Source organism: Podarcis pityusensis (genome assembly GCF_964106645.2).
Source record: "Podarcis pityusensis genome assembly, chromosome: 3".
Classification (NCBI taxonomy): Eukaryota; Metazoa; Chordata; class Lepidosauria; order Squamata; family Lacertidae; genus Podarcis; species Podarcis pityusensis.
Window position 1 is genome coordinate 64,066,974 of NC_138026.1, and position 26,735 is coordinate 64,093,708.

Below are 26,735 nucleotides of genomic sequence, written 5' to 3' on the forward strand. Positions count from 1 at the left end.
GCTAAGACAAATCTTAACAGTTCATAAAATTAGCAAAGTACTGCACTTGCAGAATTGTGCCATAACTCTTTGATGCAGCACAGAGGGGAGAAAGGAGTAAAGGGAAGAAGGGTCACACAATTTCACCAGTTTCTGCTACTAAACAATGCTTTGCTTATTGAGGACAATTGATAGCAATTAATAGCAACATAAGCCATTTCATAGCAAACAGTAGGAAAGCCGTAGTTTTCATCTGAGTGTCTGAGCAATAGATCATACCTATAACATTCATTAAAAATGAAATGACAGCTGAAGTTGACCGCTTCCATGGGGGGAGGGGGAATCTCAGAAAATAAATGCTTTTCCTGAGAGGCATGTATCTAACGTATGTAATGGAGGAATGGCTATTCAAGCATGAAAAATTTCTTACATGGATAACACTTTTCTGAAGAAGAAAAAAATGCAATCAGCATCCAGCTCATCAAGTATAGTGAGCACACACTCATCCATGGTCATGCACACTCACCCAGCGATTATACTGAGAAGCATTCCATCAGAACATGCATGAACACAGCAAAATGTACACATATATACAATCTTCAGGGCATTTTTTGTGCATGAGAAGTTGAGAAGACAGTTCACATCTGAAGTGGTCTTCAAATTGTAGGTTCACTTACATTTATTATTTACCTACGGTACTTTGGGTAATCTTTACTTGTAGCTAGATAAAAATATCAGTAGATTTCTATAGAATATGTAAATATATGGGAACAGTTAATCATGATGGTACTTCAGAGTTGAGAAAACGGGACATTGTTAGTTGTGCTTGCATAGTAGGGTAGGTCCTCCGTGACTGAAGAAAAAGGTTTCCAAAAACTGCAGTTGTCACCAGTACAGCCATCAGAATTCCACTAAGGATCAAAATGTCTACTGGTAGAAGTTTTCCTCTGTCTGAAAGAAAGCAGAACGATTTCCAGAAAAGTTAATACTTTCGCACCAAATCTAATGTGTGAAATAATGTTAACCATTATAAAACTTTGAATTGCATTTGCATGCTGCTTTAAACAGAGCAGCAACGTGGATTTCACCTGCACCAGATGGCAGCAAGAGGGGAATATCCTGATCTGAGATGTTTGCTACAAATGCATGAAGTTGCATTGTGCTCATCATTGGTCCATCTAGCCCAGTGTATTGTCTACTCTGACTAGAAATGGCTCTTCAGGATCACAGGCCAAGGTCTTTGCCGACTCGCCTTCCCTGGAGATGCTGAATACGGAACCTGCAGACATACACATTTACTGGCCAGTCACTTAGGTGAGTTTTCAGTGTGTTTAAAGTCATTCTTCTGGGAATGGAGGATGAACCACTTCTTATATTATTAACCTTAGGATTTTTAATTGATGTTGCTTAATTGATGTTTTTCAATTTTTGCACAAAGGTTTCTGCCTACTCAATAAGGTTTCCCCCCATCTCCTCCCCACATCCGCCCGAAACAGTGCACGGGGGTGGGAATGTGGGTGGTTCTGTCTGGTAAGTTGAAAAGCTTGTTTAGGGAGGATGTTCATCAAGCATGATGTTGAATTCCATCCATTATCTTTATTCTACTAGATTGGACATTTGCATGCTGCAAAAGAGAACCACTATTGTTCTCTGTAACTCTATTGAAGATTTATATTTTAAGGCATGCACTTTTTTAGCCACTTACCAACATTAGTCTCTTCATTATCTGCCACCTTTCGCTTTATAGGGCCATAAGATACCATGTGACTAGAAAAGGGTGGGACTTCTCTTTTAGTTCTGGTCAGACTGTCATCTGTGCAGTTCTAGAAAAAATGCAAACTAGTAAATATGTGTGAGCCTAAAGTGATTATCAAAGTACCGTAGTGCACAATAAGAAACCCTAGGATTACAAGTAAATTCCCATTTGGTTAGGTAAAAGGCTACTTAGAATATAATTTGCCAATCAGAATAAAAGGTATTGTTACATGCCACCCCAATCTCTGGGAGTGGGTGGCGCTGTGGTCTAAACCATTGAGCCTCTTGGGCTTGCTGCTCGGGAGGTCGGTGGTTCGAATCCCCATGACGGGGTGAGCTCCCTTTGCTCTGTCCCAGCTTCTGCCAGCCTAGCAGTTCGAAAGCACGCCAGTGCAAGTACCGGTAGTTAAATAAGTACTGTTGTGATGGGAAGCTATACAGCGTTTTTGTGCGCTTTGGCTTCTGTCATGGTGTTCCGTTGCACCAGAAGCAGTTTAGTCATGGTGGCCACATGACCCAGAATGCTGTCTGAACAAACGGCGGCTCCCTTGGCCTGAAACAAGATGAGCACTGCATCCCATATTGTCTTTACTGGACTTAACCATCCAGGGGCCCTTTACCTTTTCTTACCTACAAGATTCCAGGGGTTCTAGGTTCTGTGTGTCCTTTTGGAAATGAGACAATGCGAAAACTAGTGTCTTTATATGGGTCCTTTACACATATATAGAACCTGAGCCTGCAATGGATGGGCCCACAACATTAACACCCCAAAATGGTCTTGTTTCTCCTATAGCTACAGCCTTGGATGTCATCAATATCAGCCATAGCTCTCTAACTTTTCTCCCTTGGTCATGTCACAGCCAACTCTAAAGACTCTACTTCCAACTCTGCCTTTGTCTTCTCACTATCTATTTAGGAGTTGGAGGAGGGGCCCTGCCCACTTGCCTTCTGGCACAGACCCCTTCTCCATAGCTTTCTTATTGGGCTATTACCTTCCTTTTGTTCTTGGGAGAAAAGCAATGACAAACCTAGACAGCATCTTAAAAAGCAGAGACATCACCTTGCCAACAAAGGTCTGTATAGTTAAAGCCATGGTTTTCCCAGTAGTGATGTATGGAAGTGAGAGCTGGACCATAAAGAAGGCTGATCGCTGAAGAATTGATGCTTTTGAATTATGGTGCTGGAGGAGACTCTTGAGAGTCCCATGGACTGCAAGAAGATCAAACCTATCCATTCTTAAGGAAATTAGCCCTGAGTGCTCACTGGAAGGACAGATCCTGAAGCTGAGACTCCAATACTTTGGCCACCTCATGAGAAGAGAAGACTCCCTGGAAAAGACCCTGATGTTGGGAAAGATTGAGGGCACAAGGAGAAGGGGACGACAGAGGACGAGATGGTTGGACAGTGTTCTCAAAGCTACTAGCATGAGTTTGACCAAACTGCGGGAGGCAGTGGAAGACAGGAGTGCCTGGCGTGCTCTGGTCCATGGGGTCACGAAGAGTCAGACACGACTAAATGACTAAACAAAAACAACCTTCCTTTTGCTTTCTTAATCTCCCAGCCAGTTGCCACATCAGGAGACTGGCCTGGCTTAGATTTTTTTTTTTTTTAATAATTTTATTAAAGTTTCAATCAAAAATTAAACAACAAACAAAAACAAAAAAAACATAAAAAATACACAAATGCACAATACAAATCCCAGAAAGAAATAAAAAAAACACGAAGAGCAAGAATCAACAATAAAAAAGAAAAAAAACCCAAAAAAAACATAACAATTAAAAACAATATCTCTTTTCCATTTCCATTTTTGAATTTACTTATTTTCTGGACTTCCTCATACCTCCCTCTTTTGTATTCCAATCCAAATTGTTTGTCCAGCAATTTCTTTTCCACTTTTTTAATCCCAATCTTTAATTTTAATATAATATATAACTTCAACTTCTTTAAACCTAATCTTTGATCTTAATGTAATATAACATTGAAATTTTACCTCTTAATTGTCAAATTTCCATTTCCTTAAACATCTTTAAACCTAATCTTTAATCTTAGTCTATCATTAACTTAACCTGTACAGCTGGAAACCGCTTATATTCAGTCCAACATCACTCTAACATTCTTTAATTTTGCAATATTTCTGAAGATAGTCTTTGAATTTCTTCCAATCTTCCTCCACCAACTCTTCTCCCTGGTCACGGATTCTACCAGTCATTTCTGCAGCCTGGCTTAGATTTTAACCCTTGCTGGATCCAGGGGTTCAGGCGGCTTGATAACACCTACTGGAGCCAGGAATTTAGGGTGTCTAACAAACTAATAAGTACATTGCCAAAGTTTTCCAACTCAAGTACTGAAGGGTGATATGCAGGGACATGTATGAATGTTCAGTCATAAAGTTGCTTAACACACCATGCCAGACTATTAGAATCATAAAGATGAGTAACCCACCAATCTCTTGCAATCTATCCACTATAGGAACATAGGTAGCAACCTTACGTATATATACCAAGTCAGACCATTGGCCCATCTAGCTCTGTACTCCCTACACTGAGTGACAGTGGCTTTCCAAGGTATTAGGCAGACGTCTTTCCCAGTCCTGACTTGAGGTACCAGAGATTGAACCTGGGACCTTTTGCATGCAGAACATATGTTCTAACTATGAGCTATAGCCCATCCCCAAAGGGAAGTAGGAAGAAGATGGCAATGGGTATGACTAGAGGAAGTTAAACATTGTGTGTGCGCGTGTGAGAGAGAGAAAGAGGGGTGTGTGGATGAACTGAAGGTTTACTGCAGAAGAAACTGCTCAACATGGAAACCAGAAGGAATAGCAGAACAGCATTTCTTCCTTTTATGTTATGTAGGAATTTGAGATGTAATGTCTCCTATTTTTTTTACACATCTCTTTTCTGAGCAAGCAAGTAATAAGTCTCATAGTGAACTAACCAGAAAACTCCCTATGAGCCACATGACTCACTATTTTGGAACTCTACACTACTACTCTGTAGAAAGTTCTCATTCTACATACACTGTAGACTCTTAAATTGAACTGAATGGGGCTTGTTTGCATAAGAGTCACTGTTGTTATTGGTCTGAACTGTTTTATAAGCCATCTAGTGCTAGCCTCTGATATTATAACTGTCTCCATCCAAAGCATCACACTGACTTCAGATTTCATTTTGTCCTTGCTCAGTATATAAGTATAGTGACATTTTCATTATAGCACTAGGAAAATAAATCCTTCTCTGGAGTTTTTTCAGAACGATGACAATTGCTGCTAAGGTAGAAGCATCTATTTTCTAAAATAATTCACAAGGATACTATTCAGTCACCTACCAGCTGATGATTGAGATGCAGTTTTAAGGAACAGTATCATTCTGAAACAGGATATTGTACTGCATCTGTTAAAAAGCCCTGCTTTAATTGCAGAGATAATTTGCTAGTTGACTGCCAGTAAAGGTCACCTAGTTATATTGCCATTGGGACTGAGCACTTTTTCAGATATGTTCCTATGACACTGCATTGTGTGTTTGAAAGGCTATGGTTCAGGAATCTGTAAAAGCAGTACATACACTATCGTCCATAGCCCTTCTCCACCCAACCCCAAACTGCCCGCTGACAATTGCATGCTCTGTTGTAACCTTCCAAATCAGGAAGGGGAGGAAGCCACAACAATCCTTGTATGCCAGATTACAGGAATTCCTCCACCACCTCTTCTCTGTCTCAACTCCAGAAACCATTCTGATCTTCCCATGTCACAGACTCTGGGTCAGGAAAACAAACCCAGGTGGCTTCCAGTACTGCCTTAATAAATGGTGATGCTGGATATTGATTGGATCATTCCAGCTCTGATAGAAAGAGACTGGATGAGTCATACACCCATGCTCATTATTTGATAACCTGTAGCTGTATGAGCTGGCTGCAATTAAAGCTATGAAATGATAGTTTTATCTGCAGCGATAGCTCTGGTAGCAAGAGGGAAAAAGCACAGAGGAAGATAAAAAAAATGAGCTCCAGTGCTTCTGATAATCAATTGTTCAGTCAGCTTTTTTTTTTTTAGGATTCGCCTTCATTGGCAGCTGCAAAAACCTTTCAATTTCTTAGCTTTGACAAATCAGGATCTGTTAAATGCACACATTAACATATTTTTCTTGAAGCATTCCTACAGTTAACTCTAATCTCAAGATGACTTTCCCATTCGGAGTACTGTACTCTGATAGCTCGTTCATTTCTTAAAGTTGCCACAAAATGATGAAGTGATATGTGATGAATATTCATGTGTGACACACTCCAGAAACACATGGATTGAAGTGGAACAGCACAACAGAAAATACTTGACTCTGAAGGACCAATGAGGGGGCTTCAATAGCGATGTGCAGACAAGGGCTTCTATTGAAACATCTTGTGTGCTTCTTTTTGCCTCACAGCTAGTCTCCCCAATCATTTCCCCCCAGCCAGGCTCCCTTCCATTCAGAGTCCAGCTGCTAGAAGGAAATACCATCTTTAGCATTTTCTTTTCATTTCCTTTTACAGTAACACACCAGAACAAAAATAGCCTCAACTTTGAGTGCAAAATGCAAAGTTTTAATTCAAATTTTGAATGTGAATTTTTCCTGTAAAAAAATCAACTTACTGGTTTGCAAGCAGCTGTTGTGCCATGACAAATCTGAACTGTGCAGTGTAAGAAAACATGGTTGTATGCGATGCCAACAAATTTGAACATTTGGATCCTGAAGAGTGCTTCTTCGCCTTCTCCATTTGTTATTACTGATAGGGTTTCATCTTTTACAAATTGTGGGCAGCTATGCAGGAACAAAACCAAAAATATATGATTACATCAAAAGCTGGCATCTCTGCAAAAAATGAATACACACATTATGGATAGACTACCTAGAAAAAACCTAGTCTTAGTGCAAAGTACTTGACTCAAAAGTATAGTACTATTAGAATGCTTTTTCAACTGTGAGCATTTCTTGCATCAAAGAGATCTATATTGGGCATCTTTTTCCATTTTACCAGTCCTTTCAGTGTGACCAATGGTTTCCTGCTCCTCACAAGTCAGAAAAACCTTCTATGCCAAAGTACTTGGGGTTACCATTGAAGCTATGGATTCTGCCATTGTTCAAGGCTGATTTACTCAAATCATACTGTTTACATGTACAGCTTTAGAGGTACAGGCACATATGGACAAGCATGTATTTACTTGTTATATAAAGAGAGATGGGCCTGCACAAGGATGCAAAGGCACCTGCTATTTGTGAAAAATAAGCCTCTGGCTCATTTGCTTAAGAGAAGAGGAAACAGTAAGGGGGAGAGGTCAAATTCAGCACCATTCACCAAAGCAACCTTTTGTTATTACTAGCATTCTCATTACAGTCTCCCTCAGAGTGTGTTCTAGTATTCTCAACAACAATGAGATCAATGAGTCTGATGCTGATAATACCTACACTCAACTCTTGAAGCACAGCTTTGACTTCATCTGGTCAGCCTCCCCTTCACAGCAGTCATTTTGCTTTGTTTTTAAAATGAAATGGAAAGCTCAGCCCAATATGTTTTCAGAATGAGTTGTCCATTTTACCAAAGCGGGATACGAACCTGTCTCTGATAAAAGAATACTGGACAGCATGAACAGGATCCTTCGTTGGGGTAGACCAGCAGTTTTCAAGCCTAATGATTAAGTTGCCTGGGACCTGCCAAATGCAGAGACAGAACATAAACAGGGTTCTTGTTTCTTAAGTCAGTAACTTTCAAAAGGACTAGATAGGTACACGGAGGATGAGCCTAACAATGACTGTCAGCCATGATCGCTAACAAGAAACCGTGACAACTAGATGCTGGGTACAAATAGAAGGCAGCTGTCACTAGGGCTAGACAAAGTTGTCAATTTTGGGTTCTCTCTGTTTCGTATTTTTCCAGACTTCAGTTCAGCTTGGCATATCAGATCTGCATCAGTTTGCAAATCTTTTTTTTTTTTTAGTCCTTGCAAAAATCCACCAGTATTTTAGTGCACCTTTCTCCCAGAGATACAGATTATTGCAAGCAATTTTCTCTTCTGCATTGCCCATCCCCAAATACATGCACAGAAAAAGAGTGCCTACCCCACCCACAAGGCTGGTGGATGAGCAGTGTTAGGGAGTGGTGTTAGGATGGGGTATAGGTTTGTCTCTGCTGGCTTCTCCCACCAGCAGTGGCAAATGGTAAGCTCCAAATCAGGACATTTTGGAGTAGCGGGTGGGTGCCAACAATTTTAGTTCTCCTGGATCTAATTCCTCACATGTCCCCTGAGGGGCCTTATTTCGAGCCCCTGAGTTATACCATTTCCTGGCATGGCAAAAAATGGGGAGGGGGGTCTTCTACCTTCACTCTTAGCTTGTGCTAGAGCAGTAAAGTAGATCTGCTGCTTCATTCCTCCCCAGGCCCCTGGTTAGGATTTATCCATGAACAGTAAGGCTGAGGCCTATGGGTGAATGTAGCTTCTCTAATTTGGATATTGTTAGCTCTCAGCCCCAATGCTCCTGATATCCCTATTCCCATTGGCCTATCTATCTGAAACCGTATGTTTGATAAGAAATTCATTCTCTGTTTTAAAAAAATTATGTATTTTATTATCATCTCCCAATCCCACTCCTGCAAATGGATGATAATAAAGTAAGTCACAAGTAAAGAGTAACATTCAAAAATGTTCTCAGATTCGTGTTGCTTTTGCTCCCCCCCCCCCCCAATGTATCTTGGCTTGTGCCTGGTGGGATGAAGGTGTGTTGCCTTTGCTATCTATCCAACACCTCATCTCTCAGATTCATCAGGGACTCAGTAACCCCAGGTACCATTTTCACTTTGACAAATACGTTGTCCTCTAGAGTCAGAAAGGGAATGGTAGTCCACATGTCTTCAAAATGCTGGTCTTTGTACAGCATCATTGATACAGAGAAATTTCCATCTTCTGTATTTAGTGTAATGGTCCTGTCACAAACAAAGACAAATAGATATGATGGAGATGTTGAAATGACACAATTTGCATGATAATTTGTCATCATTACACACACACACACACACACACACACACACACACACGTGTGCATGATTTACTAGGGAAGCCTAATGGTGAGGCCTGGGCCAGCTATGGAAACTGCAACACTGGCATTGCAGAGCTCTTATACTGGTACTTCAGTATTATACACAAATGCCTAGGATCAGGTTGCAAGGAATGGAGCAGCTCTAGTAGCCAGTGGTGATGATACCCTTTTAAGTAAATTTGCAACTTTTTTTCTGGCAAGCTCCTGTGACTTGGACCAGCTGCATGACAGGCAGAAGCTTTCAGCCAGTGAAAGTTTCCCAAGTATGGTGATCCAACAATAAGCTTGTCCTAACTAGATGCATGCCTGCCTTTCATGCACAGAAACTATGCTATGGAAAACACAGTAAGAGCTCTAAGCAAGAGAGTCCCACTCGTCTCAAGGAACTTCAACAGAGCACACTATTTATGCAGCTAACTTAGTGCAGTGATTAACCCAATATTGCCTGCATACTTCTCAAGTGACTTTAATCCAGATTTGGGATGGAGGACGAAATGAGTTCAGTTTGTATTTAAATGTGAACATATGTAATTTGAACTTCCCCAAACAATATGTGTACCAAAATGCAGCTCCTTTTCAAAATTCACACTTCTCCAAACATTACAGTGCAGTTATGCAATCAAAAGAGCATGCCCAAATACTGCATGATATGGAAAAGTGCACACAAAAATGCTTGCATTTGTGGGGGGAAATACAGAAATGTATCATGTTAGGGAACATTGCTTGCAAAAATGCATATATCAGGGGAAATGGTGTGCCAAAATGTGTCCATGTGGATTTAAAAATAAATAAATCACAAACTAATTTGGAAATGGTGATAACTGAATTGGAAAAATGAGAAACCATAATTTACAGATTTGTTTCTAATCCAGGCACAATATTGGTATACAGAAAACAACAAGGCAACAGGCTTACCTGATATCAACACTGATTTTATTTTCTCCATTAGGTTGCTGTACCATATAATTAATAGGATATCGGCAGGCAAATGTGATATTGATAAAAGTTCTTGTGATTATATCAGAGAGGTGGTTCTGTATGGTGTTGATGAAAATAATATGTGCACCATCAGAATCCTACAAGTTAGTAAAACACAAAAATATCCCAGTAAGTCCCCAAACTTAAGTTGATAGGAAAATAATAATGTAGTGGCAGTGGGAACTGAAGGTTGCTCTGAAGCTGTGCTTCCTGACTTGGAAGCTTTGCTCCTTAACCAACTAGAGCAGGCATAGGCAAACACGGCCCTCCAGATGTTTTGGGACTACAACTCCCATGATCCCTAGCTAACAGGACCAGTGGTCAGGGATGATGGGAATTGTAGTCCCAAAGCATCTGGTGAGCCGAGTTTACCTACGCCTGAACTAGAGCACCCAGTAAGGAAAGGAAGATCCTCACTGATGTCTTATCAAAGGTCCATTGAGCAGAGCCCCAGACCCAGGTCAGTTCTTAGCCATTCTGCTCTCCCAGTTCAAAGAAAGAGATTAAGGATCACACAAGTAATAACAGGGACAGGGAGAGGGGAGAGGCACTAGAGACCTCTACAGACTGCTTCTGTCCTTGAACCCAGATGTGTAGTGAAATACTGCGATAAGTCACAAATGCACTTGGGGGATTTTGAGTATTGGTATAGTTTCTGCCACCCTAGAATGGCCACATCCACATAATATATTTAAGGCACATTTAAAACACATGGCTTCACCCAAAGAATCTTGGGACCTCTAGTTTAGCCCTTACACAGCTACACTTTCCAGCACCCTTAGCAAACTACAGTTCCCGGGTTATTTGAGGGAAGTCATGTCTTTTAATGTATGGTGTGAAGGTGACCAATGTTTAACCAATGGTTTTTGCTTAAAATAATAGAATCAAATAGTATCATGGAACTTGTTTTGAACTGTTTTTAATATTGTATTTTTAAACTGCTGTAACCTGTCCTGGGACCTTATCATGAAAGACATGTAAGAAACGGAATACATAAAAAGCAACACCACACACACACACACACTTCCGCAAACACAATCAAGTTGCAGCCTTTCTCAACCTGTGGGTCCCCAGATGTTGAACATCTCCCATCACCCCTAGCTAGCAAGGCCAGAGCTCAGGGATGATGGGAGTTGTAGTCCAACAACATCTGGGGACCCACAGGTTGAGAATCGCTGAAAGCTGCATATAAATCTACCGTATGCCACCTCTGTATGATTCACATGTGAATCTGGTTCTTGGTGTTTTGGCTATTCTCAATCAGTTTCTAAAAGGCAGGAATGATGTTTTTGTGGTTTACAATATGAATAGAGACAAAGCAGATGATTATTTAGTTCCATATAGAATTTAATGTGTGTGAGATTCTGTCATTCTTCAAAAGCTGTTCTTTCGTATACTAAATAAGCAGGACACAAGAGGATAAATGCAGTGTACAGAGAAGGCATGTAAAAAGTCATAAGACTACAGCAACATCTTTTGCATATTACCATTCGTGTTCCGCAGTCTGTGAAGTTGGTCTTAATGCTGAATATGTAGAGGTTTCCTACTTGAGTACCATGACATGCTGGGTCATTAAGGTGTAAATCAGAGACCTGCAAAGGAAAAACCTTTCTTTTTCCTTTTAATTTTACAATATAATTCTCAACACAATTTTAGATTATGTTTACAGTTGCACTAGCTAATCAGCATATCCTTGGTCCTGACACCTGTCATTTTACTTGGAAGCATGGCATTATTGCATGAAAAATGCCTCCTTTGCCTTCTGGGACTCACAGTCATCAAGATACAATCTTACCAAGTGCCAACCTGCCTTCTATCGACAGGTACATTCTATCATGTGACAGTAACAATTTTGGGGGGAGTGAAAATCCATTCGTGTGATGTAGCCTATGATCCCATTAGGAGTTGGACACAGAGAAAGCGGCAGCATGAGAAAAATCTACCCCTCTTTCAAAAGGCACTTCTCCTGAATTTTCTAAGCACGGCTAAAATACTTCATGGTTGAAGGCACTAAGAAAGGCCTGGCATTTCCCTAATATTTTGATGTGGCGTAGTCTGCAATGTACCAGCTCACATTTTATCATTGTCTGGCTGGCAACTCGCAGAAAATTAGAATATAAAGCATATGACCATGAAGATAGTGGAAGATCTCTACAGATAAGATCTGGATAAATAATGTTCCCTTATGCTACAGTTCTAGAAACTAGAGGCAATGAAATGGGCTATTAGCCACAATTCTTTATGAGCTCCTCTGGGTTATTGAATTGTAATAGGAAAAAGGAAAGCATCCAGATAAAAACCCCAACTGAGATCTACAACAAAATGTTGCAGTGTGGGGTATTCCTGTTCAGGGGGCCAGCCATGCCCTTCCATTCTCACCTCCACACCGCCACACACAACAGTCAGCATTCATGGCAACTCAGTCCTCCTTGGGCTGTCTTTGGGTCCCACCCTCCTTGTTGGGTCTGCCCCCCCCCCCATTTTTTTGTTTGCAGTTCTACAAACTTCAGGGTCCCGCCCGTGTGTGTGTGCGCGTGCGTGCGTGCAGTGGTTGCTAAATATGCATTGGTACTCACACATCCCAAATAAAGGGGATTACCTCATGTTAAAGTGACCGAATGGATTGGTTTTTTAAAATTAAAATTATAAAATCACAGTACTTACTAATATTGGAGGGTTCTTTGACAGGAAGAATGCACTCGGAATTTCTACTTCAATCAGGTCCTTAGTACATATGATGGTCTCATTGATTTCTGTGTCTGTATGTAAAAACACTGCTTGTTAAAGGGGTGGAATGGGAAGAACAGTCCAGGCTTTCTGGTGTGTGTGTGTGTGTGTGTGTGTGTGTGTGTGTGTGTGTGATCTGCATGTGTGTATGTACAGAGTTTGAATCTGGATCACTGAAAAGCAAAGGTGAAATTGCAAAGGAAATGTTTTTCTTGGGATACATTCTAGAAAACAGGTTAGTGAATATCAGTGAATTCTGCGGCTTCCGGAACACTTGAAGAAGAAAAAGAGTTTGGATTTGATATCCCGCTTTATCACTACCCGAAGGAGTCTCAAAGCAGCTAACATTCTCCTTTCCCTTCCTCCCCCACAACAAACACTCTGTGAGGTGAGTGAGGCTGAGAGACTTCAGAGAAGTGTGACTAGCCCAAGGTCACCCAGCAGCTGCATGTGGATGAGCAGGGCAGCAAACCCGGTTCACCAGATTACGAGTCCACCGCTCTTAACCACTACATCACACTGGCTCTCTTTGGGATTCTTACCAAAGTTAAGGCCCAAATCAGATGCACTGGCTGCAGTTCAGAACTTGCATGTGCATGGCCAGTTTTTCCCTAGTAGTGTACAGGTTTCTTAGCAATTTCCAAAAATGGCATAGCCCTACTTGTAATGTGGGGCCTTATTACCCAGTTGCAAACATTGTCAGTCACTCATGTCCAATTCTTACAATAATTACTACTATTCTGGGAAAGCGAACACTTCTGTATAGCCCAGTCTTATGACCCACTGCAATAAAGATATCTCCTCGTGTCTTCAGTTTTATTGTGTATTTTCAGTGTAGCTGAAATGCTAAACTAGTTTAATGGTATCTAGGATTAGACCAGATTGTCCCAGCTGTGGAACAGCTACAGTGCCTGTTTCCTCACTGAAGATACCAGTTGTTGCTGCTTATCCAAGCTTTTTTTTTTTTTTTTTTTGGCAGGTGTAGTGTCAGAATTCTTGCCTTGCTATAAGATACAGGAATATTGTGGGTGAAATCTATTCCATTTGCAGGAGCAGTTCAATAGGTTTTGATGTCTATGATGGGAAATCATATTCCTGCTTGTGATGGAGGCAAACTGGAGTTTCCCCATACTTGGATCCTTCTGCATTTGAGCCTGACTTATATTGTAGGACAGCCTGCCAGAGCTGTCAGTCAGTCTTCCCTCCCTTTTTACCATCCCTTTCCTTCTTCCAAACTCACTTGGCAGTAGTTTGACCCCAGCAAGAGCTCTAGATGGATCTGTGTAAGGCTTGACTCTCTCCCTGGCACATACAGTGCTCCAACAGCTGAGTAAAAAACACGAGAGAGCTTGTAAACCAGAGTCCTCCAGGATGTGGACTCAAGACACTTGGGATAATTACATTTCACAGCTCCCCTGATGCCTAGAACTTAATAGCAGCCTCTAAGATGCAAGAGCTGTTGGGAAACATGGCTCCCCAAACTCTCTTTCACAGGTGGATTGGGGGATCGGAATAGAGTGGTTTGAAAGGAGGTGTTTTGACCTGTTGCGTTCCTGATTATGAGGATCATTACAGAGTTTACAAATGTGAGAGGGAGTAAGCTATTTTCTAGTTTTATTGAGCTTTTTGAAGATAGCTGGTTTTGTTGAGATTTTCTGGTCAATCTCTTTGTAGACATGAGTCAATATGGGGCCAGGTCTTTCACATCTCCAATAAATGGCAACATCAGAGTGATTAAATCCAACTCAGTGGTGTAACGTTGGAAAATGTTGATCACTTCTACCTGGGCAGTTATCTTTCCACAAGGACTGACATTGATGCCGAAATTCAGCATTGCCTGAGCTCTGTGAACGAGGCTTTCTCCCAATTGAAGTGCAGCGTGTTTGAGGACCGCGACATTCACAGGGAAACCAAAATGCTTGTTTACAAAGCAATTATACTACCAACCTTACTGTATGCTTGTGAAACATGGACCACTTATAAATGCCATCTCCAACTCCTCAAAAGATTCCATCAATGGTGTCTCTGAAAATTTTTACACATCATTTGGGAAGACAGGTGAACTAATACCAGTGTACTGGAAGAAGCAAAGATCACCAGTGTTGAAGCAATGATTCTTCAACATCAACTTCGTTGGACTGGTCATGTTGTGCAGATGCCTGATTATTGTCTTCCAAAGCAACTATATTCCGAACTTAAAAATGGAAAGCATAATGCTGGCGGTCAACAAAAGAGGTTTAAAGACTGCCTCAAGGCAAATCTTAAAAAATGTAGTATAAACACCAACAATTGGGAAACACTTGCCTGTGAGTGCTCCAATTGGAGAACAACCTTTACCAAAGGTGTCATAGGCTTTGAAGACACTCAAATGGAGGACGCAAGGGAGAAACGTGCTAAGAGGAAGGCACGCTTGGCAAATCCACACCGTGATCAACTCCTGCCCGGAAACCAATGTCCCCACTGTGGAAAGACTTGTGGATCCAGAATTGGCTTCCACAGTCACTTACAGACTCACTGTTAAAACTGTGTTTATGGAAGACAATCTTACTCAGCTACGAGTGATCGTCAAAGAAGATGAAGATGATAATGGGAGACTAGTGTTTCCTCAATAATTTGCTGTATGAGTCACTGCCTTAAGTGTTTAGGTCACTATAGAGTTGAGAGTCTACTTGTGTTGGGCTAGCTTGATAGCAAATCCTGTTTCTGTATTCTAGGTCAAATCAGCTGCAGGGCTTTTCATAAAACACATTTGTTTTTGGATGCAATGGAAGTATCTTCAGAACACCAATTAGCTTTGGCCTTTCAGAAATTGTATATTTATCAGACCCAAATAATGTTAACAGAGCTTTTGGCTGATTGATTCTTGCGCTTCTTGAAGCATCGCAGAGCAGGTTCCATTGAAGGTCCTTACTTACTAATGGTCTGCTGAAATGTCACAGAGGTTATTGGCTTGAAAGAAATATAATTTACATTCAGGAAAGAATTGTTAGCCTTTGGGTGGCTAAAATGGAAGATGAATTAGCACATTGCTCTCAGTGGTTGATCAGTATGTATTGAAAGCCTAATCTTAGCACAGAATTGTTTTCAGAGATGAATGACTAATCTAGATTGTCATATTTCTATCAGCTAGAAGATGAGGTTAGCAAATGAGGCCTCAAAGGGAGGGGAAGGGATGGAAAATACCCCCTGCCCAAACCCCTAAACTATTATTACTGTCTCAGGATTTGTTTGTTTGTTTTTGGAATCCTGAAAATAAATTTGAGCTGTAGTCTAGAACTGATGTTACAATGGAAGAACACTGAACTGATCTATCCCTGAATTAGTAAGTGATCTACAATGCAGTTTACAGAGTGGTTTACAATATACTACTGCTGCTGCTACTACTACTACTAATTTTATTATTTATACCCTGCCAATCTGGCTGGGTTCCCCCAGCTACTCTGGGCAGCTTATAGCATATCTAAAAACATAATAAAAACATCAAGCATAAAAAGCCTCCTGATACAGGGCTGCCTTTAGATGTCTTCTAAAAGTTGTGTAATTCTTTATCTTCTTGACATCTGAAGGGAGGATGTTTCACAGGGAGGGCACCACTACTGAGAAGGCCCTCTGTCTAATGGTTCACTTTTCGCAGTGAGGGAACCAGCAGAAGACCCTCGGAGGAGGACCTCAGTGTCTGGGCCGAGACTGTTTAGGGCTTTAAAGGTCAGCACCAACACTTTGAATTGTGCTCAGAAACATAGTGGGAGCCACTGGAGATCCTTTAGGACTGGTGTTATATGGTCTTGGTGGCCACTCCCAGTCACCGGTCTAGCTGCTGCATTTCTGGATTAGTTGTAGTTTCTGAGTCACCTTCAAAGGCAGCCCCATGTAGAGCGCATTGCAGTAGTCCAAGTGGGAGATAACTAGAGCATGCACCACTCTGGTGAGACAGTCTGTGGGCAGATAGGGTCTTAGCCTGCATACCAGATGGAGCTGGTAGACAGCTGCCCTGGACATAGAAAGGGTTTCAGTCCTAGATGTATAATGCAAAATAAAAAGTTGAACAAATGGAACAAACATATGGAAAATCTGATTAATTAATAACTATTCTACGAAAATATTCTAATAAAAATATTTCTAAAACATTTATAGTGTTTTTTAATGTAAAATGTAGAACAGTGGGTTATTTTATGAATTCAGCAGAAACTGTAGATTTTTAAAATGTAGTGCCACCAGTGTTATTCTAAAATCAGTAATAAAGAAGTCCCATGAATTTTAAGAAAGATATGTTGTCGTTTATCCAAGGATCAGGGGAAATATTGTTGTGTCTCTTTATTCACTATCAAACTTTATCTGGAGGACTTATGCCCAAAGGCTGGTGGGCCAGCTTTCAATAATTTACCCTACTTGTCCACATGTAAAATGATGGGATCAGAATTACTCCTGTTTTCATGTTCCCAGAGTTTTGTTGAAAGAAGCTAGAGCTTTGCAGCTGCCAATCTGTCTGTAAAGCTGCCAAGAAGCAGCAGTTAATTTACGGGAAGGGAGGAGAGTGCCAGCAAAAATCCTGAACAACAGCACACGCAGAATTATTCTGAGCATGACAGTGCTGTACTGATGGAAAGTGACTAGGCACAATTCATCTTAGGATACATGTACCTTTAACAGTTGTGTGACAGCATGGATGTCAATAAATGTAGCCTCTTTCACCCTTGAAGCAATGGAGCACAGGGGTTCCAACAGAATTTTCTGTACCCAGTCCACTGTGTGTAGTTTAGGCCCTCTGTCCCACTTGCAAAAGAGGAGAGAGATTTGCATAACATTTACAGATGCTTTATGTAATATGCAAATTTGTAACCTCTTTTGCAGGTGGATTGGAGGGTCCAAAAATAAATCTTCTGCCACACACATAACAAAATATCTGACAGACAGAATGTCAGCAGGTGAAGCTTTCCCCAATTGTATGTCCATACTAGAAAATGCTTAACCTGTTGAATTTTTAGCTGCCATTCAGCTCTTAAAGGCACAAGAACCCTGCTTTTCCCCAATGCCAACCCTAAACTTACACTGCGACCCTGTACTCTCTTACCTGGGAATAAACCCTATTAAACAGCAAAGACTCATCAGTAGACATGTATAAAATTCAGCTGCAATAGTGAATTCTTGATGCATGTCTGGTCTTTAGCTTTACATGTGCCTAAGCTTTGCAAAGTTTTTCTATTTGTTATTTTGCAGTGGGTGGGATTCTATAGCATCCACCTGCACTTATTGTGTGGCAGGATTTGCAGAAAATAACTTCTAGAGTACTGTACTTAAATTAACCCATCACCAGGAAACGTGCATCTCTAGTTCCTAGGCAAAAAAGGAAGTGCAAACTATAGAAATTTCAAGGAGTACAAAATGAGACAGAAGCAGGAAAAGTGCACTGAGGACAAAGTGAAAAGAGTGGATTCTAAGGACCCAGGGATTTCTATCACCTGGCGTTCAAACTCCTTAATAACCTCTCTGACTTCACTTATTGTCTAAAACACTGAAAGATGGGAGCAGCCAGGTTGGCTCATCTCACATAAATTGCTTAGAAGGGTGCCTGCAGAATTTGCTTCATAACTTTCCAGGAGGGATCAATTCTTCCTTTTTTTTCAAAAAAGACAACTCAGACTACCGGTAACTTGTGTTCCTGCTTCTAAACTTTCAAAAATGTTAATGGCATAGGAGTCGTCTCCTTGAATGCAAGACTAGAGAATCATTTTTTTCTCTGTCACGGCCACATTCCCACAGAGGTCATCTTTGTGATGGTGAGTGGCACCAAAGCCAGTGGTGGAGAGTTTGCAGCGTTATAGAGTGTTGTGTGTTTGTTTTTGCCCTAATCCCTCCATCTCATTTTCTCCCTTGCCACAAGTCTGAGCTGATTACTTGCAGAGGATTTCCTCTCCTCCTTTCCTCCCTCCGTTTTTATTTGTGCCCCTCCTTCCACTTTTTGCTCCCTCGCTCTTTCCCCACTGTGGGCTCCCCCAGCCTACATGAAGGAGGGCTGGTGTTTGTGTTTCTTAGGGTTCATCCTTGCTCCTCAAGAAAGCTTGCATTCCTTAAACCAGGAAAATAAAAAGTCACCCAAATACTTTCTCAGTTTAGAGTATTATTAAAACTGGGGACATCAGTAGTAGCTTAAAATCACAAGCCTTACATGGTAGTTTATTATAACCAGCAAATTTGTATTAACCGTTTAAAGAAAGTACAGTATTGCAACAAGTGATACTTACCCATCGAGGCAAGCAGTTTCAGGAATTTCCAACCAGGTACTTTAACAGTGTATTATTTATTCTAAAATCTATTAACTGTCACAAAGGTGCTGTGCAAGTCCAGGCCAATTCTTATTACTAACATTGATTCAATAGAAAAGGTGACTCTGTAATTTTTTTTAAAAAACCTGTTAAGGTATCTATACTGAACCTTTGCCACAACGCACAGAAACATCAAAGTGTGTCACAAGCTATGTTTTCAAAGCTACACTATGACAAACGCATTTAAACTGTAGATATGACAAAGATAAATTTAGAATTGGACCAATAATACCACAGAAGATCTAGACATTGTTTCAAAGTAGATTCCTCCTGAGAGAACTCACCCTCCCCAGTGTTGGTCCCGCTTGAAGACATCAGCAGAGAAGCCGCCAAGAGGGCAGAGAAGGGCATTTTGCAAGGTGCCATCACAACCGAAGTTTCCTCAAAGAGCACCAGCCAGGAACTTGAACAGAGACTTCCCGCCCTTTCAACTTGGTCTCTTGGATGAGGGTTTGGATGAGGGTGTGGTGTAAATGGTTCCTCACAGCTTTTACCCTGTGGTGTCCCCCCCCTCCCTTTCTAAACTTGAATGTCTCCTGCCTGAAGACGCAAGGGCGTTCTGGGTCCAACAATAGGATTCCACAGAGATAGCCACTGGAGACCATGATTACTCACGCCAAAGTCACCACCTACTTTAGAGCTGAATTCTCCCCAAGAAGAAAACCCTTCCCCCCCACCTTACATTTTTGTCTTTACTATAGCAGCCGCTTAGCACGTCCTTTATCTGGGAGGAGGAGGACCTCCCTCGACTCTCTTTGGGATTCTCCCTCTGGGTGTTTTATATCCTTCCATTCTGCTCTGCAGAAGGGCAGCAAATGATTTACAGCTCCTTGTTTATTTATGCATTCATTTAGGTTGTTGTTGTTTCTTGGGAATAAAGGCACAAAATAATAGAAGACACTAACACCATCCCCACAGAAGACAAAACATGAATTGGAAATAATGTCCTAATTTTCTCGGTGGGCAATGTAAATAAATAAATGCCTTTCTAAAAGAGGTGAGAGTTTTCTCAGAGGAAAAAAGCAGCATCACTTTCAAAATGATGCTATTAACCTGAAAGAATGTGTACTTCCCTCAAGTCACTGTTTTCTGCTATTTTCAGGCAATGACCCCAACCATTTCTATGGAAAGAATTTCAGCGGGAAATACAGCAGCTATAGCTGCCTGTAGCTGCCTGTAACATATGAGGGAGACAAACCTAAAGATTTAATGGGCCCAATATAATGATGGATTGTCAAGAGTTGCTAAGTCGCTTTTTGAATTGTCTGTTGCAGCCCATGGAATTGTATTGGATCTAACAACTGTTGGAGTTTTATGTTAATGAGTTTTAGAGGGCAGGTGTTCACCCACAGCAGTTTTATCAGGTAAAAGGATTTTGGAAGATGTAGAGAATGATGCCAAAATATCATTCAGGATCCAAATGATGGCGAAACAAGTTCTGAGAGACCCTAGATTCTCACACCCAATTCTGCAAATCAAACTGCTTTAGAATCTGAGTTTTCAGAAGATGCTTGCAATCTAGTGTTTGGAAAGGAGGTGAGCAGTTGTTCAAAAGAGAGAAGAAAAAAATCCACAGTTAGCACTACTCAGAATGTTAAAAAATAACCCAATGTCAGTTGGACCACTCAAGGGCAAGTAGTACAATAATAATTTTATTTAGTATTTAGTTATGTGTAATGCTTTAGCATTGAATGCTGTGGGAATAGCAATAAAGGTTGAAATCCCATAAACACTTATTTTGGACTAAGCTCCCTTGACCTCAGCGGCGCTTACTTCTGAGTGAACATGAAGATTAGGGTTTAAAGCAAATAAATAAGATTTAGGAAGAAAATCCACTACCATTAGTTGATCAAATTTTGGACTAATTCAGTGGGAACATTCCTCCCAATACAAATAGCAGCACTGGAAGGTGGAGAATCATGGTGAGATCATAGTGGAAGGGTGATTGTGAGAGTGTGTAATTAATGTATTTGTATTTAATGTCATATTGATAGTTTGGCCCCTTTACTGCTAGTCTTGGGTCCAAGACTAAACATGTACAGTTAACAATTTATTGCACTCCCTGCATCTCATTGGTACTCAAACACGGTAAATGATTAGCTTTCTCTGACTGTAGTCTTTACTTGTAGGCACAACAAACTCTTAATTCAACTGGGAAAAGGAAGAATTAAAAGCCTTGTTTGTGTTTTAATCTAGGCAAACTTCCTCCTTTTGTCAGCAGGAGGAATCCCTCAGTTAACCTAGCCAGGAATGGCGACTCCAGACATTACGATCACAGTAACTAGGTTACAAAGTTAGTAACAGAAAGGCTATTCCCAGGAGCAATGGTTCCAAACTGAACTCTGGAACCACTTTCATTATAGAACTCTAAGGAATGTAAATCTTCAAACTTTCAAACCCTCTCCTTTCTTCAGTGTACTATATAATTTAAACTCAGCAATGGACCAAATTAAATATGATGCTTTGGATGCTCCAAACGAAAGAGCTAGCATTCAACCTGGGTCCATTAGTGGTTTATAAGATAAGCCACCTCTTTCTTGATTATATTGACTGATGGGAAAGATGAGGCATCTTCACAGTCAACAGTCTGCCTGACACTTTAATGTGAACACATATGTTTAGGTTTATTCGATTTCTTAGGCACCCTTTTTTGAAAAAAAGGGGAAAAGATTCAAGGCATGTTACCGTAAATAAAAAACATGAAAGTAAAAACAAGAGCAGTACAACACCCAGAACGTATGAAAACCACACTATCTCCCCATCCCCAAGTGAGAAATTACCGGGAATAATCCAGTCAGAGTTCTGGATTGCTGCCTAAAACATTTTAAAACTGGCTTATGTTATGGTTCAAGGAGGATAAAAATAACTTACTTAGATTGTCACTTGTCTGAAGTATGACCTTGCCTACAAAGGTAGGCAGGTCCCAATGAAAGACTGAACAGAAATCAGTGGTGTTTCCATCTTACAGCAGTGGACAAAATTGTGACCCACAACAATTTATTCCAAATCCTCAACAAATCACGCATGAAGAAGCCATTTCAGGTTCATGAGGACCAGGTGTGCAACCTGGGGGTCATTTTGGATTCACAGCTGCCCATGGAGACACAGGTTAATTCTGCGTCCAGGGCAGCTGTCTACCAGCTCTACCTGTTACATAGGCTGAGACCCTACCTGCCTGCGCACTGTCATGCCAGAGTGGTGCATACTCAGGTTATCTCCCGCTTGGACTACTGCAATGAGCTTTATGTGGGGCTATCTTTGAAGGTGACTCGGAAACTACAACTAATCCAGAATATGGCAGCTAGACTGGTGACTGGGAGCAGCCACTAGGACCATATAACACCAGTCCTAAAGGATCTACGCTGGCTCCCGGCACATTTCCAAGCACAATTCAAAGTGTTGGCACTGACCTTTAAAGCCCCAAATGACCTTGGTTATGTATACCCAAATGAGCATGCTCACCCCCATCATTCAGCCCGGACACTGAGGTCCAGCTTCAAGGGCCTTCTGGCAGTTTCCTCATTGCAAGAAGTGAGGTTACAGGGAACCGGGCAGCGGGCCCCTGGTAGTGGGGCTCATACTGTGGAACACCTTCTCATCAAATGTTTAGATAAATAACTATACAACTTGTAGAAGACATCTGAAGGCAGCCCTGTATAGGGAAGCTTTTTATGTTTGATGTATCTGTTTTTATATCTGTTGGAAGCTGCCCAGAGTGGCTGGGGCAACCCAGTCAAATGGGTACAGTACAAATAATAAAATTATTATCATTATTATTAGGGAAACCTCTACTGACCGTTGAAAGCACAAGTTCTGTTAGAGTATAATTTCTACAGTACATACTCCGATTGTGAATTTCTAAAACAAGCAGTTTTGTTACTAATCTTCCTGCTTGTTAAGCAGTATTATTATTTTGGAAACAACACTCTTATTAAAGCACAAAAGGGGGTATGAAATTGTTTTCTGAAATGGTTGTGTTTGCTCCTTAATTCGCTGTGGGTATCATCTGCTGTATCACACAAGTATTTTTAAAAGATGGATACAGTATTCAGCTGAAAGGCTCTTTGACCCAGTGAAGCTTTTTAGCAGAACAGGGATCATAGGGATTTCTTCTTCCCCTGCCTGCCCCTTCAGAACAGCGTGAGGAGCTGCAGGAGAGAGCGGGAAATCACCAATCATTGCCTGCATACTTGCTCCACTGAATCAATAGCCTCTTATCAGAGGACCCCCAAATCAATATATTCAGATCCCTTTCCCCCTTATAAGCATGTGACTTGATTTCTTGTGATGTATGCAATTCCAGCTGTGATGCTATGAAACATGGTACCCTCATTTTGAGAGGCAGGTTTTGTTCAAGTCACCACTTCAACGATGGAATTTCTGGTTTTAATGAGAAACAAATGCAATTACCATGGTTAATTACCCATGGTTTAATTTGGGAAGCCGCAGGCAAGTAAATTATTATATTTAAAACTCCAATTCTCATTCAAACTGCGGGTTCCTGTTTCATGGGGCTGCAGAACTTGTGAAGCAGTGCGAATGGGTATTATAGGTGTGATAAACAGGAACATTTTCCATGCGCCTAGGCCAATGAGAGTAGCCAGTTGGCATTTTTCACCATACTGAAGCTCCGTCAGCTTTTAAAAGGACAGAAATTCCCAGAATAGTGTTGCTGAGTGAATAACTTCTCAAAAGTGGCTTGGCTTTCCTACAATGTTAGTTCTAAAACACACTTTTCATTGCAGCCAATTTATAGATTGTGACTCATCTGCCCTAATGTCATTGACCAGACACAATCTTTGTCAGACTGAGCAAACGAGGGGGGTTGGGAGCAAGCAAGTAATTTCCTTGGCTTCCTTTTTCTCCCAGCGTGGGATCTTTTTTTCAAGCCTACGTTTATAGTACATGACCATTCTCGTAAACAACTTTTATGTTCCAGGCAACCAAAAAAGGAAGAAAAAGGCTGGTTGTACCAACGGATGCGTTGCAGGCCAAGTCCAGCTCCTTGAAACGGTCGAAACTCTTCTTGTGACTGAACCAGCAGCTTAGAGCTTAGACAAACACACACATGTATTGCTATTTGTACTATGTTTTAGCTCAGATATTCTTTGCCTTATGCATAACGATGTTAGAAAAAGATGCTTAAACAGAAATAAATATCTTAAAAATCTGTAACGAAGTCTAAAGCAGCTTAAAGATAGCTACATCCATCACCCCAATAAAGTGAGGCATCCATGTTTACATGCCATCCATGCACAAGTTTTAGCTCTAGCAACCAAAGGGAAACTGCCAAGCCTCTGAGCCTCAGGGAGGACTAACACTAAATCAAGGGCAACAATCATAAAACAACTCAGAATACGTCCCCAAAGTCTGCTTTGGAAAGATTAAGTGGCATGGGGTGGCATGGGATCTGCCAAATGGATTTATAATCCAGGGTTTTCTTCACAGAAAACCCATGCGTTACAGCACAATCCTTTACTTGTGTACTCAGAAGCCATCGAGTTCAATGGGGCTTTCTCTTAGATAGGTATATGATTACATCCTTAAGTAACTTATCCCCATTTTACAAGGGAAGAATCACAATCTGCAATATTTAGTAAAATATTAAGATACTAAATACAGATAGTAAAATAACATCTGTATATTTAAAAGAGCAGATCAGTCACCAGAATCTATTCTACAGGGGTGGCTAACATAAGAGTAACCAAGATTCTTAAGCCTAACAGCTCCATACAAAAACAAACAAACTCATATGGCTGATAAACACAGCACACACCTCAATTATGTCTGTTCTGGGACCCTGCTCTCAATCTTTGGGCATTCCCAATAATCCCTGCTAACACGGTTTCTAGAGAAAGGGCATGGCTAAATGATGATTCATCTCCACTTTCCTAACAAACCCCAGTTCCATGGAACCAATGTTAAGAATTTTCAGGATAGGTTCATATGCTATCACAGTATTCTGCGATGGTATGTTGGTTTTGGTTAGGTCAGGGGTGGAGAACCTTTTTTAGTTCAAGGACCACAATCACTTTGGGGTGGGGGGAAGGACATGAGAGTGATGAATGGGGCCAAATGCAAAAGTAGGTGTAGCAATGCATGCAAATTTTAACTTTGTGCAGTACACACACTCACACACCTCTTTCTATCCTCCATCCACGGCAAGCAAAAGGCAGCTCAAAGATATGCATACCAGCAAGTAAAAACACTCAAGGGTGTGGCCAGAATGTACTTGTGTGGTGTGGAGGGACCTTGAAGAGCCAGCCAATGAGACTTGGAGAGTTGTATTTGGTCCCCAGGACTGAAGTTAAGCGCTATTTGCAGGGAAATGAAGTTGGAATTGACCCCTGTGTAAAAATATTATTCCTTCCACATGTGGGTTCCACTTCAACCATCTTTCTGCTTAATAAGAGACCTCCAAGGTAGCAAATGATGAGTAAAGATTAAGGACACACAAACACCTCCCACACACTCCAAAAGACAGTTGTGATTGACGGTAGCTCAGATGCTGCAGGAAGATGAGTATGCAAAATACCCATTTGAGAGGTGTACTTGAAAGTGATGGCCCAAGCAAGCCAGGAGGATGTTACTTCTAATATGCATTCCCATGTGAAGACATACTATGAAAAATTCCCTCTTAACAGGAGTATTTGTCTTCTCCACGAAGCTCTTATTGAATCTCAGTGTTTCAACAATTTAATTTTTCAGTGTTGAAAACACATCTGTTAGCATTAACATTTGCCCTGTGATGTAATTCTGATAAGCTGCTAAACTGATTAATAGATATCAAGTGAGCTACACAAGAGGAAGCTTTACCAGTTTAATAGGATACAAGAATCCAAAATTTAAACAAGAATGTTTAAAAATCTATCAAACAGATGTTTTCAGCTATTATTTCAAGACAAAAGATCATACAAAAGACATAATTTATCAAGAGAAGAGCAGACATTAACAGCAAACGTTTAAATATAAACAAGCAAATTATTTTCAGATTTCTATAACATAATATCACAGCATAAATAACTAGAAAATGATTACAAATGCCAAAGTGGTGTCTAAAAATAAGTAGCTAGGATTAACTGGTAAAACTTGCATAATATGTCAGCACCGCTAGAAGCCCTTTCTGAAAAAAGATTTGCTTACTCACTAACTTATTTTAGTAATTAATTCTAGGAATAAAATGAAGGCAAAAGAATTGCTTCATGATTTTCACACTCTTTTCTGCCATGCAAAGCTTTCTTTCCTCAGTGTCTAGTCAAACACCTTGAGCAAACAAGTCTCATGTTGGTTTAGGAATGTCAGGGATAACTCAGATGTACATCTGAGTATGGATACTATCTACTCATACTCCTTGCTTTCAATGGTATGTGAATCCCCATCCATTTTCTGGCACAACTAGTCATACATTTTACTTTTTTTAAATCACAAAACAAAAGCTGGACTGGGGTGTTCATGTTCTTTGGAAGTGCAAAGCTATACTTAATGTAGTGCTTGTGTAAAGTGCAAGTTTTCTTCTTAACAGAAATGTGCTGGAGAAATCCACAACCACATAACTTAGAGGAAACTGTTAAAAAGACTTATCAGTTCATGGAAGCCTAATAAGGGTGGGTGTTTAGTGACATCTACAGGAACCTCTGAAGTTAGCTATTTGTATTGTGTTGCTTAGAAAACAAGTAGGTTATGGCCCTCTTCTGGTCTCAAAAGAGCATGAAATCCATTGCTTCATTCAAGTTCTTCAGTTTCTGCTGAGAAAAGGTCTGCGAGATCAGCTACTGTTAACACAGAGGCCTCCGACTGCTTCATGGAAGAACTAGAGTGGCTTTGGGGGATGAGGGAACATCGGAGGGGAGAAGGGAAAAATACATTTTAAAATATGAGAAATGTAGCTCACATCTACATTCATTAAATA

The 26,735-nt window shown here is 40.7% G+C and overlaps 2 protein-coding genes and 1 long non-coding RNA gene across 4 annotated transcripts in view; 1 reads left to right on the plus strand and 2 right to left on the minus strand.

The window, feature by feature from the left end:
- On the minus strand, positions 1–19,230 carry LOC308473232 (pancreatic secretory granule membrane major glycoprotein GP2-like). The gene is made up of 9 exons (XM_080998581.1): positions 19,111–19,230; positions 12,441–12,535; positions 11,264–11,368; positions 9,714–9,874; positions 8,550–8,685; positions 7,321–7,415; positions 6,359–6,527; positions 1,685–1,802; positions 1–930 (listed from the first exon to the last, which is right to left on the minus strand). Exons 1-9 carry the CDS (start codon positions 19,190–19,192, stop codon positions 758–760), a joined length of 1,134 nt encoding a protein of 377 aa, XP_080854707.1. The 5' UTR covers positions 19,193–19,230; the 3' UTR covers positions 1–757.
- LOC308473258 lies at positions 1,058–26,234 on the plus strand. Its single transcript, XR_013984001.1, has 2 exons — positions 1,058–1,293; positions 23,766–26,234. It is a non-coding gene; the product is annotated as an uncharacterized lncRNA (long non-coding RNA).
- The window catches only part of SHPRH (SNF2 histone linker PHD RING helicase), a 44,987-nt gene continuing 43,884 nt past the window's right edge, over positions 25,633–26,735 (minus strand). For both annotated transcript variants that reach the window (XM_080998538.1, XM_080998537.1), the window contains exon 30: positions 25,633–26,645. In XM_080998538.1, coding sequence (XP_080854664.1) covers positions 26,549–26,645 — 97 coding nt within the window. In that variant the 3' untranslated portion in view covers positions 25,633–26,548. The remainder of the gene's footprint in view (positions 26,646–26,735) is intronic.